We start from the raw sequence: 16,581 nt of genomic DNA, 5'->3' as shown, positions 1-16,581 counted from the left end.
GTACTTTTATTTATTTTATTAAACATTTCTCAATTACACCTTAATCTGGTTTGGGCCCCAACAGAAGCTTTGCCTGTAACATATGTGAGTTTTGACACCTCTGTTTTAATACCTCAGTTTCCAAAGTGCTACACAAAGAAATTACACTTAAGGTGACAAAATAAAGAAAAGCAGATAGCCCAGAAAAAGCACAAACAGAAAAAAATCCATGCTAAAAGATGCATAATATTGAAAACATAGAGGGATCTATTTTTAAGATAATTGAAAGAGAACAAGATACTAAACAGGAAAAAAAATCGCCACCACTATTTGTATTCTTCAAAGGGTGAGCCATAAAACTCCTTGCTCATCCCTATAAAATGTACATTGGAACAATCTTCATACAATGAGAATATCCATGATGAAAACATATGAAGGTGACACAGAATCAACTGAAAAGTTTAGCAAATACAAGATTTCCATTGTTTTTAATGTCTGTTGGTTACAAAAAGAACACTGAAGACTCTTCAACAAGGTTTCTCTCAGACATGTTTGAAGCATTCAAGATACAGATTTAGATTTAATCACAGAGATAAAAATTCTATTAATATCAAGGCATAAAACAAGATGTTACATATTATTTTAAGGGGTCTGCCTTCCTCATAGAGAATGTTCTCCAGACTACAAATAGAAGGCAAATTTCATTAATTAGTGTTAGGAGAGGCAGAAGTACTCACATTTAATGTTGCTTCTTTTTTTTTTCTTTGCAATGGAGAAGAATTTTTGGGTTGCAAAGGACAGAATAAAAATGGCTATTTCAGAGTTGAAACAATTTAAGTACAGAAATAGCAAGCAAGCACCCAAGGTACCTGGAACAAATTCGAGTCAGCAAGCCCAGATGAATTACATGGAAGGTTACTGAGAGAATCAGCAGATGTAATTGCTGGGTGAGTTTATGACCTCTGAAAGATACTGAGAAAGTGTGAAGGACTAAGAAATGGAATCCCACTCCCACACCCCGCAAAGAGGTGAGGAAGAAGAGAAAGAGAACTCTGTGAATTACAAGTCCATAAACTTGGCTTTAATTCTTAGCAAAGTTTTACAATGAATTATAAACAAATGGTTCAAAAAGGAATTGGCATTCACAAAAAGCTAGCAAAGTGTCATCAAGAATAGGGACAGAATAACTCCATTTCTTTTTTGCTGAACTATAAGCACAAAAACACACATAATTCACTAGATTTTAGCAAAGCATTTAGAAGGCTGTTCTTATGGAAAAAAACTAGAGTTGTGGGCCAGAAAAGGTGCTACAGTAGATAGTGTACAAAACATATAGTCAGGAAGAGCTGAGTTCAAATTCTTCCTCAGACACATACTAGCTGTGTGGCCCTGGACAAATCACTTTACCTCTTCACGCCTCACGTACCTCATCTGGAAAATAAAGGTGTTAGACTCAGTGACCTCCAAGATCCCTTGAGCTCTAAATCTATGACCCTGTAAATTATCTGGATTCAGAAGTGACTCATTGGCTGGATTCAAAGAGTGGTCATTAGTGGCTGATTATCACCTTGCAAGTAGGTCTCTAGAGGAGTGCCCTAGAAATATGTTTGGTACTGTGAAGTCTGATATTTTTACCAATGACTTGTATGGAGGCAGAGATTATATGCACAACAGATTTCCCTACGAAATGAAGCTGGAGTGGAAAACTAACACTTGGATCCAAAGAAATATCTTGATAGGCTAGAAAACCAGGCCAAATATAATGACATTCATTTATCCATACTAAATGTAAAGCCTTATATGTTGGTTTGAAAAAAAAATCAGCTTCACAAATACAAAAGTAGAAAAGCATGGCTTAACGGCATGGCTTGATAGGAGTTCCTCTAAAAATAAGCTCAACATAAATTAAAATAGTTATATAGCAGCCAAAAAATGCTAATGTGATTTTAGGCTACATTAAAAAAAAAAGACATAATTTGAAAGAACAGGCAAGAGACTGTTCCATTGCATTTGGTCCCAGTCAGACCACATCTAGAGTAGTGTGTTCATTTCTGAATGCTTCAATTTGAAGGGCATTTATAAGGTAGACAATATCCAGAGGAGGGTGACCAGGATTGTGAAGAGCCTCAAATTCATGAATGAATTGAAGGAGTTAGGAATGTGAGTCAAGAGAAGAGAAGATTGGGGTTCCATGAGAGAGAGGGAAGAACATGCCAACAGTTGTTTAAGTATTCAAAGGCTGCCTTGTAGAAGAACAAGCCCCTATAAGCAACAAGTAGAAGCTGAAGAATGTGAAATTTAAGTTTGTTATTAGAAAAAAAAACCCTAAAATGGGATTGTACAAAAGAGGAATAGACTTTCTTGGAGGTAGTGGGTTCTATCTCACTAGTGTTCGTCAGATGAAGGCTAATTCTTTGGCAGGGGTATTAGAGAAGAGATATTGAGCTCTAGAATCCTTGAGGTCCTTCCCAACCCTTAGATTCTGTAATTCCTTGTAGAACTTGAGGTCTTTCCAATGTTCTCATTATTAACAAAAGGCAGTGATGATCTCAATGAAATTCAGTGCCACTCAAAAGGATGAAAATCTATCTATAAAAAAGCCAAATGAAGGATGAATGACTCCTGCCTAGTCTATGACAAAGCAGGATAGGCAGAGCACTGAGTTAAGTCCCTTAGTATGTGTCTATAGACATGCAGCACAGACTCACAAAAAGTCTGGCTAAGACTGAATAGGGAGGAAGAAGACAGGCTCAATGTATTTAGTAAAGTGTGCAATTCTTTCAATAATCTCAAACTCTTCTGTCACAAAAATGACATCTTTTTAACACTATTTTTACAATGATGTTGTTATATAGCTGTGAATTATGGAATATTACAATCTTGAAACAATTTAAATTACAGGTTACCCAACAGATGATACACACATGGTGCGTACAAATGAGTTGCAGCACATTACCAATGATAATAATGGGCTGTGAAAAAAACATAACTAGGAAATGTATGACTAGCAAAGACAGTCATATATTAAGAGCAAAAGTTAATGGAGAACCTGAACGCTGATCTGGATTGGTATTCCTGCCAAGTTAAAAGATCTAAAAGAAAGCTTCTAGTTTAGATGCTCAATTAAGGATTTATGGGCAACACTGATTAGGTAATGACCAAACAAACTGAGGCACATGACGGAAATGGAAAATTATTCCATAAGAAATAATTAATATCATGACTAAAGAGAAACAGTCTTTTCCAGATTGTACTCTTGACTTTCCCAGACTTCCTCTACAAAACTACAGAAACTTCTCAACTCTGGAAGCATAACCTCCCCTTGGGATTTTACACATCACAAGTACACTCTGCTTCTATGGCTTCTCCCTCTGACTGGCTGGTTCCTCCCAGGACCTTCACTTTAAGGAGGGCAACCAAGCCAGCCAGGCCTTACATCCTCTCCAGGCTGTACTGCTAACTCTCCTAGACCTTCTGTACAATGCTGCCATGCTAGATACCTTCATCCCTTCTCCCCTCCCATCCTTTTCAGCTTCCTTTTATGTGTTATCTTCCATTATTAGGATCTAAGTCCCTTAAAGACCAAGGACCATTTTTCTTTCTGTTTCCATTTATATTCCCAGTACCTATTAGCATACTGCTTGACACACAGTAAGTGATTAATAAATATTTATTGACTTTACCTGGCATGAGTAAACACAACCAGGAAAAAAATATAAACAATGACTACAAGTGAAATGAACGTTAAAAAAAAAAAACAATTAAAATAGAATCCTAAAAAATTATAAGGATCAAGCTTGGCTCCAAGAGATATGATAAGGGATCTACTCCCACTTCTTTGCAGGGATGGGAAATCGATGGGTTTGGAGTTGTTTTTGTTGAATCATTTCAGTTGTATCCCACTCTTCGTGACCTCAATTAGGGTTTTCTTGGCAAAGATACTGGAGGGGTTTGCCATTTCCTTCTCCAGCTCATTTTACAGATGAGGAACCTGAGGCAATCAGTTAAACGACTTGCCCAGGGTCACATAGCTAGCATCTGAGGCAATATTTGAATTTAGGTCTTTCTGACTCTAGGTCCAGTGTTCTATCCACTGTGCCACCTAGCTGCCCCAGATGTGGAATACTGCATGTAATGTGAGATTTTTTTTAATATGTTAGCTAGTTTTGCTGAACTCATCTTTTTTTCCCTCCTCTTTTTTCTTCTTTGTAATAATAGATGGCTTCCTAGTAGAAAGTTAGGTGTTTATAGATATCAATACAATTTGTTTTTTAAACGATTTATGAACAGGAATAGAAATGTATCAAAAGGGACAAAACAGTATTTGGTGTGCTGCAATGTGAGTGACCACACTGACAAGATCACAGATTTTCTGATATATTCTAAGTAATATTAGTTGTTCTATAAAAAACATAACTTTCCCACTAACTCTTGACCATAATATATAACACAAAACTATAGTGTCACTTTGGAAAATAAGTGAAAGCACTTCAATGATCCTTCCAAAAACCTTACTTCTTTTGTTGGAAGTTGGTAGTTCCCCCCCAACTTTTTGATGGGAAAATTAGTACCAACAGTGGAGTAATAAATATGTTATGAGAGCATACACTAAAAAACATGATCTTTTGTCATTCTGTATTCAAGAAGTCAGATTAAGCTTAAAAAAATTAAAAAATAAAAAAACACATGGGAGATCTAAAATTTAATATAAATTTTACTACTACTACTGAAAGATAAATCACTACCAGTTTGTTTTCCAAACTAACCTTTCTCCCAAGAAATCACCAGGCTGGTTTTTTTCTCCCTAAAATAAACTATTTTGCTTCAGTGGCTGAACACTAGATGTCCTAAATCACATATTTCTAAGAACCTAGAACTGGAAAAAAAAAAAAAGAGCAAGAAATAAAGGGAGGGAGGATTGAGGCAAAAAGAGGGAGAGGGAGGAAGAGAAGACACAGAGAGAGGTGAAGAGGGAAGGGAGGAAGGAGAAAGGAACAGAGAGAGGAAGAGAAAAGAAAAAGGAGAGGGAGACAGAGAGAGGGGCAGTGGGGTAGAGAGAATATAATAGGAGAGAATGTTTCTTTAAAAAAATTCATTTTAAGCTATCAAAGGATAAAAATAGGCCTGCATAAATAATTCTTCTGGACACTTCAAGGCCAGTATTTATTTAGCTTACTCAAAAGAGTTTCTAGAGCATTAGGAAATATAGTTAACCCTTCACTAATCATCACAAGAATCCTGTAATATGTCCTGATACTTGAAGTTTCATCGCCCACCTTTTCAAAATATGAAAGCAACTGGTTAAATGAAACATATAACACACTTTCTATCACATGAACATTTATCCCTCACATTTCTGGATGTAATTGAATTTCAGTAAGAAATGACTACTTGTTTAAACAAACACTTCTTTTCACAAGAATTTCTGCATGTGGCAGTTCTGTGCTGTAAATATGCTCTATGAGTTTCTTGAACATTTTTTAAAATAATTTTTATATAAAGTTCTGAGTTACAAATTCTATCACTCCCTCCTCCCTGAGATGGTAAGCAATCAGACTGTTTTACTAATTACTGCTTTATAATATGGTTTGAGATCTCATATGGCTAGACCATTTTCTTTCACATTTTTTTCATTGATTCCCTTGACATGCTTAGCTTTTGTTCTTCCGGATGAATTTTATTATTTTTGCTCTATAAAATATTTTTGATAGTTTGATTAGTATGGCACTAGATGGATTAATTTAGATAGAATTGTCATTTTTATCATATTGGTTCAGCTTACCCATGAGCAATTAATATTTTTCCAATTGCTTAGATATGATTTTATTTGTGTAAAAAGTATTTTATAGTGGTGTTGATATAGTTCCTGAGTTTGTCTTGGCAGACTCCCAAGTATTTGATATTGTCTACAGTTATTTTAAATGGAATTTCTTTTCTATCTCTTGCTGTAGAACTTTGTTGCTATTATATAGAAATGCTGATGATTTAGGTAGGTTTATTTTGTATCCTGCAACTTTGCTAAAGTTGTTAATAATTTCAAGTTGTTTTTCAGTTGATTCTCTAGGATTTTCTAAGTATAACATCATATCATTTTCAAAGAGTGATAGTTTTGTTTCTGCACTGCCCATTCTAATTCCTTTAATTTCTGTCTCTTCTCTTACTGCTATAGCTAACACTTCTTCTAGTACGATATTAAATAGGAGTGATAATGGGTATCCTTCCTTCACCTCTGCTTCTACTGGGAAGGATTCTAGCTTATCCCCATTATAGATAATGCTTGCTGATGGTTTTAGATAAATATTACTTATCATTTTAAGGTAATCTCCATCCTATGCTTTCCCACATTTTTAATGGGAATGGGTTCTGTACTTTGTCAAAGGCTTTTTCCGGATTTACTGAAATAATCATACAATTTCTGTTGATTTTGTTATTGATGGGATCAATCTTGCTAATAGTTTTCCTAATATTGAACCAGCCCTGTATTTCTAATGTAAATACCACCTGGTCACAGTGTATGATCCTTGTGCTATACTGCTGTAATCTTTTTGTTAGCAAATTCTTTAAAAAGTCTGCCTCAATATTTATTAGGGAAAGTGGTCTATAATTTTCTTTCTCTGTTTTGGCTCTTCCTGGTCTGGCTATAAGCATCATATTTCTGTCATAAAAGGAATTTGGCAGGACTCCTTCTTCACCTATCTTTCAAAATAGTTTATATAGTATTGGGATTGTTATTTAAATGTTTGATAGAATTCGCTTGTGAATCTATCTGGTCCTGGGGATTTTTTTCTTAGGAAGTTCATTGATGGCTTGTTCAATTTCTTTTTCTAAGGTTGGCTCATTTAAATATTTTACTTATTCTTCTGTCAATCTAGGTAATTTATATTTTGGTAGACATTAATCCATTTCATTCAGATTGTCAAATTTATTGGCACATAATTGGGCAAAATAGTTCCTAACCAATGATTTATCTACTTTATTGAGGTTTGATTTTGTTTTTGTGTTTCATAAAACCAGCTTCTAGTTTTATTTCTTAGTTCAATGATTTTCTTACTTTCAATTCCATTAATCTCTCCTTTGATTTTCAGAATTTCCAATATGATGATTAATTGGGGATTTTTAATTTGTTCTTTTTCAAGTATTTTTTAGTTGTATACCCAATTCATTAATCTACTTTTTCTCTATTTTACTGATGTAAGCAATTAGAGATACATACTTCCCCCTAAGTACCGCTTTGGCTGCATCCCATAAATTTTGGTATGCTGTCTCATTGTTGTGATTTTCTTTAGTGAAATTATCAATTGTTTCTATGACTTGTTCTTTGACCCTCTTGTTTTTTACAATGAGATTACTTAATTTCCAATTAATATTTAATGTCTTTCCATTGTCTATTATTGAACATAATTTTTATTGCATTTTGATCTGAAAAGGATGCATTTATATTTCTGCTTTTCTGTATTTGATTGTGAAGTTTTTGTGTCCTAATACAGTCAATTTTTGTGTAGGTGCCATACACTGCTGAGAAAAAGGTATATTCCTTTCTATTTCCATTCAATTTTCTCCAGAGATCTATCATATCTAACTTCTAAAATTTTACTCATCTCCTCAACTTCTTGTTTATTTTTTGGTTAGATTTATCTAGCTCTGAGAGGGGAAAGTTGAGGTCCTCCATTAGTATAGTTTTATTTCTATGTGTTCTTGAGTCTGTACATTCTAGTTAGCTTAATTTGATATCCTGCAGTTCAGTATGGATTAGATTATGTTGAACTCAATACATTATTTCTTGAAACCTAGCTTACAGGAAAATTATGGGATCAAGGTCATTTTTTGCTAAACAAACTTCAAGTCCTTTGGATATAAAATTCTGACTACAGAATTCAAGACTCCCCAGAAGTTAGTGTCAGCCACATCTTTCCTTTCAGTAAGCCTATTTTTTCTTGCTCTGATTCTTTGCTACCTCACCTGTTTCTTTCTACCTAGTACATTATGACTTGTCTCATTCCTGGTGCAATGAAATGGGATGGATGAAAGGTATGTTGATAGAAGTCTATGCTGACTACTTGACCATCCAGATAAGAGGCACATGCCCTGAGTTTCCATTACCCATCAGTCCCTCTCTCTTCTAGAGAGTTTCTATACAAACACTATCAAAAAACAGAACAGGACCATATCTGAAAGTCCTTATACCTGATCTGACAACTGTAAAATTCTTTTCCTTTTCCTGAAGTTAAAAAACAAAACCTCAGTTAAGGAAAGAGTCGAGGACTAGACTAAGATCTAGAACACAACACAGAATGGGCCCAGAATTGAGGTGCGAGGGATCTACAAATATTTTGGTTAGAACCACTGCTTCAAAGTCCTAGTGTTTTTCAGCTCAAATACTACCCTTTTCATTTCCTGGACTCTACTCACTTCTCTCAGCTTTTGCCTCTTGGACTGAGGAGCCTCAGGACTTAAATGTTAAGACATTATTAGTCTGTCCCTGAGTCTCAACACCCATCCAGCACCTGTGCCCCATAAATTGGAAGAGAATTGCTTGCCTCTTTGTCATTGATAGGACTACTGAGGTTTGGAGTCCCCCCAAAAAGTACTATGTACCTGTTAGCTAGCAAAACGAGCACCCAAAGAGGGTGCTGTGCACAATAACTTCTTAAACCTGCCAGACTAACTACAAACCTATAATAAGGAAGATTAATTCAAGCACTTAAGGTGACCAAAGGGAGGGAAACTAGTTAAGAGGCTATTATAATAGTTTAAGCAAATAATAAAGGCATTATTTAACATAATTGAAATGGAATGGAAACAAGGGAAAAAACAAGAAAGGCAGGAAGAAGGCTGAATAAATAAAACTGGCTACAAATCAAAGATTTTAGTCAGTCAGTCAAACATTTAATTAAGTGCTTACTATATGCCAGGCATTGTGATAAGCTCTGGAGATGCAAAAAAGAAAGAAAGAAAGAAAGAAAGAAAGAAAGAAAGAAAGAGAGAGAGAGAGAGAGAGAGAGAGAGAGAGAGAGAGAGAGGGAGGGAGGAGGGGGAAAGGAAAGGAAAGGAGAAAGGAGAGGAGAGGCAAGAGGAGGGGGGGGGGAGGGGAGGGGAGGAAAGGAAAGAAGAAGAGGCAAAAGACAATCCTTGCTTTTGAGGAGCTCAGAGTGTAACATGAGAGACAACATGCAAATACCTATGTACAAATAAGCTATAAACAAGATAAGTTGGAAACAATCAACAGACTTAGGCACTAGAATTAAGAGGTATCAGGACAGCCTTCCTGTAGAAGGTGAGATTTTAGCTGAGACCTGAAAGAAGACAGGGAAGGTAGGAGGCAAAGATAAAGAGAGAGAATATTCCAGGCAAGGGGGACAGCCAGGGAAAATACCTCAAGTCTAGAGATGAAATATTTTATTCAAGGAAGAGCATAAAGAGGAGTGTCACTGGATGAAAGAGTATGCTATACAGTAGGAGGGGGAAGGAGAAGAACTGTGTAAGGTATAAGAAGCCCGGAATGTTGGGGGCTATTAATGAGGGGAGGTATGTTATAAAGGATTTTGAAAGTCAAACAGAGGATTTTATATCTGATTCTGTAGATCAGGGCCACTGAAGCTTATTAAGTAGGAAAGGGTGACTTGTCAAATGTGCACTTAAGGAAAATCACTCCGATAGCAGTGTGGAGGATAGACTGAAGTGGAGAAAGACCTGTGGCAGGCAGATGAACCAAAGCCTACTGAAATAACCCAGACATGACATGATAAAGTCCTTCACAAGGATGGTGGCAGTATCAGAGGAGAAGAAGGGAACATATTCAAGACATAGAATAAAGGTGAAATTGACAGTCGGACATGGGGGAATCAAAGTGAGGAGTCAAGGATGATACCTAGGTTGTGAGCCTGGGAGAATGGAAAGATGGTAAATGTCCTTGACAAAGAAAGGAAAGTTTAGAAGGAGGAAGAGTTTTAGAAAAAAAATTAATGAGTTCACTTTTGGACATATTGAGTTTACTATGTCTACAAGACATGCATTTAGAGAGGTCTGTATCAGGTGGAGATGTGAAACTGGAAGTCAGCAGGGAAGTTAGGATTGGATAAGCAGATTCAAGAATAATCAGCATAGAGATGATAACTGAATCCATCAGAAAAGATAAGATCATCAAGTGAAAAAAAAAATACAAAGGGCCCAAGGTCAAGGTTTAGGGTTTGGGTGACAAGGGAGAATAGTAACATAAGGAAAAATAGCTAGTGGGGGTAGGGAATGGATAATGTTAGTACAATTAATTAGCATGAATAGCGTAAGAACCCTGCTCTTAATTATTGTTACTTAACTTTATATTAAGTGTAACTTTAATACAATTGAATATTTAGTACACTGAATTTTTATTTTTTGCCTCATGAGAAACTGTGTGTTCCACAGAAGTTTTAAGAATTTTTGTTACTTGGTACAAAAACAAACAGACTTGAAGCTTACCTTTTCTTGATTAGTAAGGTAATATCTAAACTTCCAAACCAGATCTTGTTCTTCATATGTAAGCTGCTTTGTTGGTGGATAACTTACTATAATCTATTAAAAATAATGAAATGTATTTTGTTTGTTAAAAGCTGGATTTCAGTTTTTTTTTACCTTAATGATAAACTCTGAATGACTACCTCCCAAAGTAAGGAAGATGTACAAGTATCTAAAATTCAAATATGTCCTTCACATTTAAAAGAATCAGAGATTAATATAAATTAATAGAGAGCTAGAAGGAACCATGAAGATTATCTTGTTCAGCCTCATTTTACAAATTAGCAAACTAAAGCCTAAAGAAGTAAAATGACTAACCTAGAGGTAGATAATATAAGTAGGATTCAAACCAGATTCCACGGATCCTAGACCAGTAGTAACCTAACTATACCCAAATGTCTCTTTGGTTTGACAAAGTTAACGTGTAAGACAAATAAGCACAGATAGCCCCTGATTTGGGGGGCTTAGAACATACTCTGGTCTTAGAGGCTTCCCACAGCCTTCACTCATTCATTCAAAAGACTACATATGCATGCTTCAGAACAATCAACCAAAAAATGAAGTATTTTTTTTTCCATAATGAGGCAAAACATTCAGGAATATCTCTCAGTATTAGAGAAAGAACCAACTACAGGTTCCGTCTTCATGGACCTCCAATTCAAAATGTCCTGGGAAGCAGGGAAAAAATAAAAGAGAAACTAAAAAATTTTAAATAGGCCATGATACTAAAATTACACTTAACATGAGAAATTGTATTTAAGAATCACTTTAATTTCTTAGATTCTCTGTAAAAAATTCAATACTAACAAATGCTATAAAAAGTTAATTAGCACATAAAAAATCAACATTAACTTACATTTAGCTGATCTCTGGTGGCAGCATTAGGTTTGAGATCATGGTCAGATGGTCCACTTCTTAAACTTCGGGCAAGCTTATGATGTTTGCTTTCAACTAAATTCTCCTACAAATAAGTTTAAATTATTATTAAGAATGTAAAAGTTCTAATAACCAAGTTGTAAAGAGAATAACAAAACGATTCATCATAAGTATGAGACTTTTATAGGAATATAGTATTTTATATCAATACTCCTTTAGTCTTTAATATACTCATTAAATATGCATTATCAACTTGAAAATAGGGAAAATTGAAGAAGAAAATTATAAATTACTAAACACAGAATCACAGAACGATACAGCTAAAAGGAAACTTAAAGATTATTCAGTTTAAACACATTTTACAGATGAGGGAACTGATGGTCAAGGAGATTAAATTCCACATCCAAAGTCACATAGTTATCAAACAGCAAGTCTGGGATTTGAACCAATGTCTCCTGTTTTTCCAAGACACTGGGGAGAAAATGCCTCCCCACTACTTCCAGATTTAGAGTAGCACAGAATTTTAAAAATAAAAGAGAATTCAGGATTCATCTAGTCCAATTAATGCACAAAAAATATTCCCTCTAAAACTGACCCAATTCAGCCTCTGCCTAAAGATCTCCAAAGAGGAGGAAGCCAGCATCAATCAAGGTAATCCATTTCTTTTTTATATATCTCTAACTAATTAGGAAGTTTTCCTGATATTGAGTTTAAATTGCAGTTTAGGCTCTTTGTAATTTCTACCTCCTGTTCTAGACACTGCCCTCTGAGGAACCAGAACAAGTCTAGTCCTTCCTCCACATAACATCTCTTCAAATACTTGAATCAGTCAGTCAACAAGCACTTATTAAGCACCTATTATGTGCCAGGCACTATGCTAAGTTCTGGAGGCACAAAAATTAATAAAAAAAAACAAAAACAGTCCTCGTTCTCAAGGAATGTGCACTCTAGGGTGGCCTCCAAACTACAATAAGGCCTGAGAATACAGCTTTATGTGTGTGTGCTTCTCTAGTCAATGATTTTCATTATCAATAATAAGAGAATACCTTTCTACTCTAAGAAACTGATAGTTCAAACATCTACTCTTCTCAGTGTATCCATATATATTCCCTCTTGCCCTAAATGATTCAGTTCCTGGAACACCCGTAATTATAATCACCTATTGGAAGATTTATTTCTCTGTTAATTCACTGACTTTGATTCTGACCTAAATTAATATTCAAGGCATTGCAAAAATGTTGGTGCTATTAAAGCTTAAAACTACATTAAGACTTTTGGGACATTCTGTGTTTTAAAAATCTAAAAGAAAATCAATAAAAAATACTGATTAGGGGATGTTCTCTTAAGGTGGGAAGGGTGAGGAATGAAGGAAGACCACATTTATAGTCTGAAAGCTAATAGTAACTTAATAGGAAGACCTAGTTGCTACTCTGGAAACACAAGAGAAAATAAAATCAAAAAGGACACACACACACACACACACCCCGAAGTTGTGAAACTGAATTGCCTGGCACATAAGTAAATTATGGTTTCCCCCTTTAAATGTCAGACCTTATTTTCTTTTAAACATTTTGGATAGTAATTTTTCTAATATAGATTACACACTTCCCTGACTCCCTAAGCAGAGAATACTGAACATAATTTAACCTTTTTTTTGATGACTCAGGGTCATTATTATGAACATCAATTATTGTACTGCGCTGTAATACAGTTATACCCTGAGGGGCTACTGAAATATAAAGGGTAGTTTGCTTCTACATTAAATGGCCCTAAAAGGGCTATTCTTTTTTAGTTCATATCTGTTTTTTATAGTTTTGGGGGCTTTTTTTTGGTCTTCAATAATACTGTCAAGTTGTCAGTTGTGATTTCTTGCTCCTGTAAATGTGCCTGCCTACAGCAGCCCCGCCTACTCCTTTATAATTTGTTGCTTATAAGTAAACCAGTTCTGAGTAAGGGTCTGTCCTATGACAAAAGTACATGAGGTTTAGTGTATGGACTTTGTGACATCTATATGTTGGCTGCTGCTAGGATACTTTTTTTCCTACTGTGAATTAGAGAGACTGAAGAGTTGACAGGAGTCTCTAAAATAATCTAATTCTCCCTCTATCCAAAGCACAAATCATATCTAAAAGATTTGTAACAGATCCAATCCTACGAACGAAATTTCTAACAGGGAGTTTCACTACCTTGCAAAGAAAGCTCATTTCATCCCTGGAAAACTCTAATTTCTTGTCAATTTTCCTTCTGTAAAGTGAAAATCTTCTACACGTTGGTTTGCTTCTATTGTACTGGACTGAATTCTGCTCTTCACAGCTATAAAGAATGAAGTCAATTTCTATTTCATAACAGCCTTTCAAATATTTGAAAAGAGATAACATGCCCTGCTTAAATTTCTCTTATCCTTCCCTAGTTTCTTCAATCATTTAGGTATTCTAATACAGTTGAGTTTGCCAGCTAAGTGGACTCAGGGTAAGAGTGGTATAGCTATATATTTTGAAAATAGCATGAGGTAAAAAAGCATCATCCTAGGAAATATAACTGCACTGTAACTCACCATAGACATCTGGGGGTCAGGCACTTTCACTATCTCAAAACTTGTTAAAATTGGGGATGACTCATCACCATCCTAGATGCCAAAGGAAGGAGGGAGAAAATAGAAGAATGAAGGAAAGAAAAAACAACAATAGCACTTTAAAATTTTCTAGATATAGTGAAGAAAAGTAAATGGTTTTTGGTCCAATTATATCATTATACATTTTGTTGATTATGAAAATTCCTGTACTTCAACAACAGGCCTTCTATGATATAATATGTTTCTTATTCCCCCTTTGGGAGCCATAGGGACAAGGCACTGATTTAAGGAAAAATCAAAGCCTTATGGATGATAATGATCAACAGATTTTAGAGAGTTGTGATCCATGGGCAATGGTGTTTTATTTATTTCTGAAACTTTCATAAAATATTTTGACTTTGTTATATTTACCTGCAAAAATTACCAAGTAGATATGGTGAGCTCAAGGAAAAAAGAAAGAATGACACCATATGAGGTTCATTCGAGGAGCAAGTCCTTCTCAGAGGGGTGGCTGATTTCTCATGGCTACCAATCTATACATTGTTCAAGATTCAGCAGTAACTCTTCAGGGTAACAATAACTCAGGAATATGTAAATCTTAATGATAAGAATTTATTAATTCTAAAGAAAAAAAACTATCTTTAACACAAGACAAGTCTTTGCTTTTTAATCCTCAATACCATGAAGGTAAAGCAGCAAATAAACACTATGTCCACATAAAGAACCAATGGTATTAAGATTAGAGTTATTTGTGAACAGTTCTGAAGTTTATGCCAAGCTATTAAGATTAAGTTTCCAAATACTGATATATTTTGCTCTTTAAACAGCCTGCAATAAAATCAGTAAAAGTGGAAAAAGAGAACTATTATATTTTGACTATGGTACAGTAATTGAGTCTTACAGAAAGCGACAAATTCCTGTAGCCATTGTTTAACAGGCTGGTTTTCAGTCACAACACCAGAAAACACATTTATCAACCCAACTGTGACAAGTAATCTTCACTTAGACTATCTGTCACAAAAGACAGGTGACAAGAAAGTCTATTTCCATTAGATTCAATATAGTGGACCAGCAATCTTTACACTAAGTGGAAGTATGACAGGTTGGGTAGACAGCCACTAATTTATGAACAATTTTCAGGGAGCAGTAGAAAGGGGTCAAGAACTTGTTGAAGTATGCTTTCAAAAAATACCCCTAGAAATTCTATTAATTACTTTTTTAGCTACTCTATTATCAATTATTAAATTATTTTAAGTAAATTTAGAATTTTGCCCCTGTTTCTCCATATATGTTACCATACATTGTTCAAATTTAATTATATAGAGTATAGTAAGTATATGAGCACATGACTATTATTATGCAATGCTGATAAATTAGTTTCACCTTAACATTTCATTCTTTAGTGTAGAATCTGTTTAGAAAACATTAAATATTAACTACTTTATCTTATTTCATCCCCACTCTCATTTACAGGATTCAAATGGGTCTGTTACTAGGATCTTTAACTAAAAAGGAGAAACATACAAGGCAAAAATAAACCACAAACTAGAATGAAGAGAGAAATAAAACATATGATTTTAATTCGAAAGTACTACCAAATATGGTCATTGGCTTACAAAAAAACATGATCTTTCCTGGCTTTACATCACAAAAATCTGTTAAGAATTTGGAAAAGAACACCACCATTCATAACAGCTTAAGGAAAAATAATATTAAAGCATACAGTTAATTTGTCATTTCTAAAGCAGAATGTACTGTAATTTTTTCTGCATTTTTTCATAACTGCAGCAGTACAATATTAATATTGTTATCAGGTTAGCTATTTCAAAAGTTGAGACACATGTCCACAGAGAAAGAAATTTTGTGGAGTACATAAAGCTGTATCAATAAAACTCACTAAAAGGTGAAGAAAAAATTATTTTCCTTAATAGAAAGAAATAAAATTATAAACAGTCCCTTGTTCTCATTAAATTTGCCATTCAAAAAAACTATGTATGATTCTTCATAATTTTAATGAAACATTAGTATTTAATTTTGTGAGTATTACTGATGTCTTCCTTGCCAATTTGAAGAACAATAAATCAAAAAGTTTTAATCACTTACATTCTTATTGAATTCTGTAATCTAGAACTGCATTACATGAATGACTGGCTTTTGTAATCTTGTTGTAGCTATAGTATTTGATTTGTATGTACATAAACAGCTGTTGCTGACAGCTGTCTGCTGCTGTCTTGCAACCAAATAATTCATCTCAGCAGGAATGTCAGTAATTTTTTTTAATGCTTTCCCCCTATCTGTTTTAAAGAGGCCATAAATAGGTCTAAGGCACATACCTTCTCATAGTAAACTATACCATATTCTTTATCTTCACATTTGACACATCGAAACTCAACCATTAAGTACATAAAATTAGAACTTCGTTTTTCACTCTATAAAAAAAGAGAAACTATATAAATGTTGACAATTTTATAATTTGCATTAATATTGAGTATGGATCAGGATATCAAGTAAAAAAACTTCCTGGTGAGATTATAATTTTTATTCATATTACCACATTCATCAAAACATTTAGTGTCTATTATTCTAACAACTTCTTTCTCAATCTCACTTCAGAGATATTTTATATAAATACTGACACACAGAAGATTTGTGTTTCTATGGTA

The 16,581-nt window shown here is 34.5% G+C and overlaps 1 protein-coding gene across 1 annotated transcript in view; it reads right to left on the bottom strand.

The window, feature by feature from the left end:
* PIK3C3 (phosphatidylinositol 3-kinase catalytic subunit type 3) overlaps positions 1–16,581 on the bottom strand; it is a 187,483-nt gene that overhangs the window by 149,415 nt on the left and 21,487 nt on the right. Inside the window, exons 6-9 of the mRNA XM_036767859.1 lie at positions 16,252–16,347; positions 13,901–13,972; positions 11,327–11,431; positions 10,435–10,527 (exon numbers count right to left, since the gene is read on the bottom strand). Coding sequence (XP_036623754.1) covers positions 10,435–10,527; positions 11,327–11,431; positions 13,901–13,972; positions 16,252–16,347 — 366 coding nt within the window. The remainder of the gene's footprint in view (positions 1–10,434; positions 10,528–11,326; positions 11,432–13,900; positions 13,973–16,251; positions 16,348–16,581) is intronic.

This window comes from Trichosurus vulpecula, chromosome 1 (genome assembly GCF_011100635.1).
Source record: "Trichosurus vulpecula isolate mTriVul1 chromosome 1, mTriVul1.pri, whole genome shotgun sequence".
Lineage (NCBI taxonomy): Eukaryota > Metazoa > Chordata > Mammalia > Diprotodontia > Phalangeridae > Trichosurus > Trichosurus vulpecula.
The sequence above is the reverse complement of the archived record's forward strand: the minus strand, read 5'-3'. Positions and strand labels throughout refer to the sequence as shown.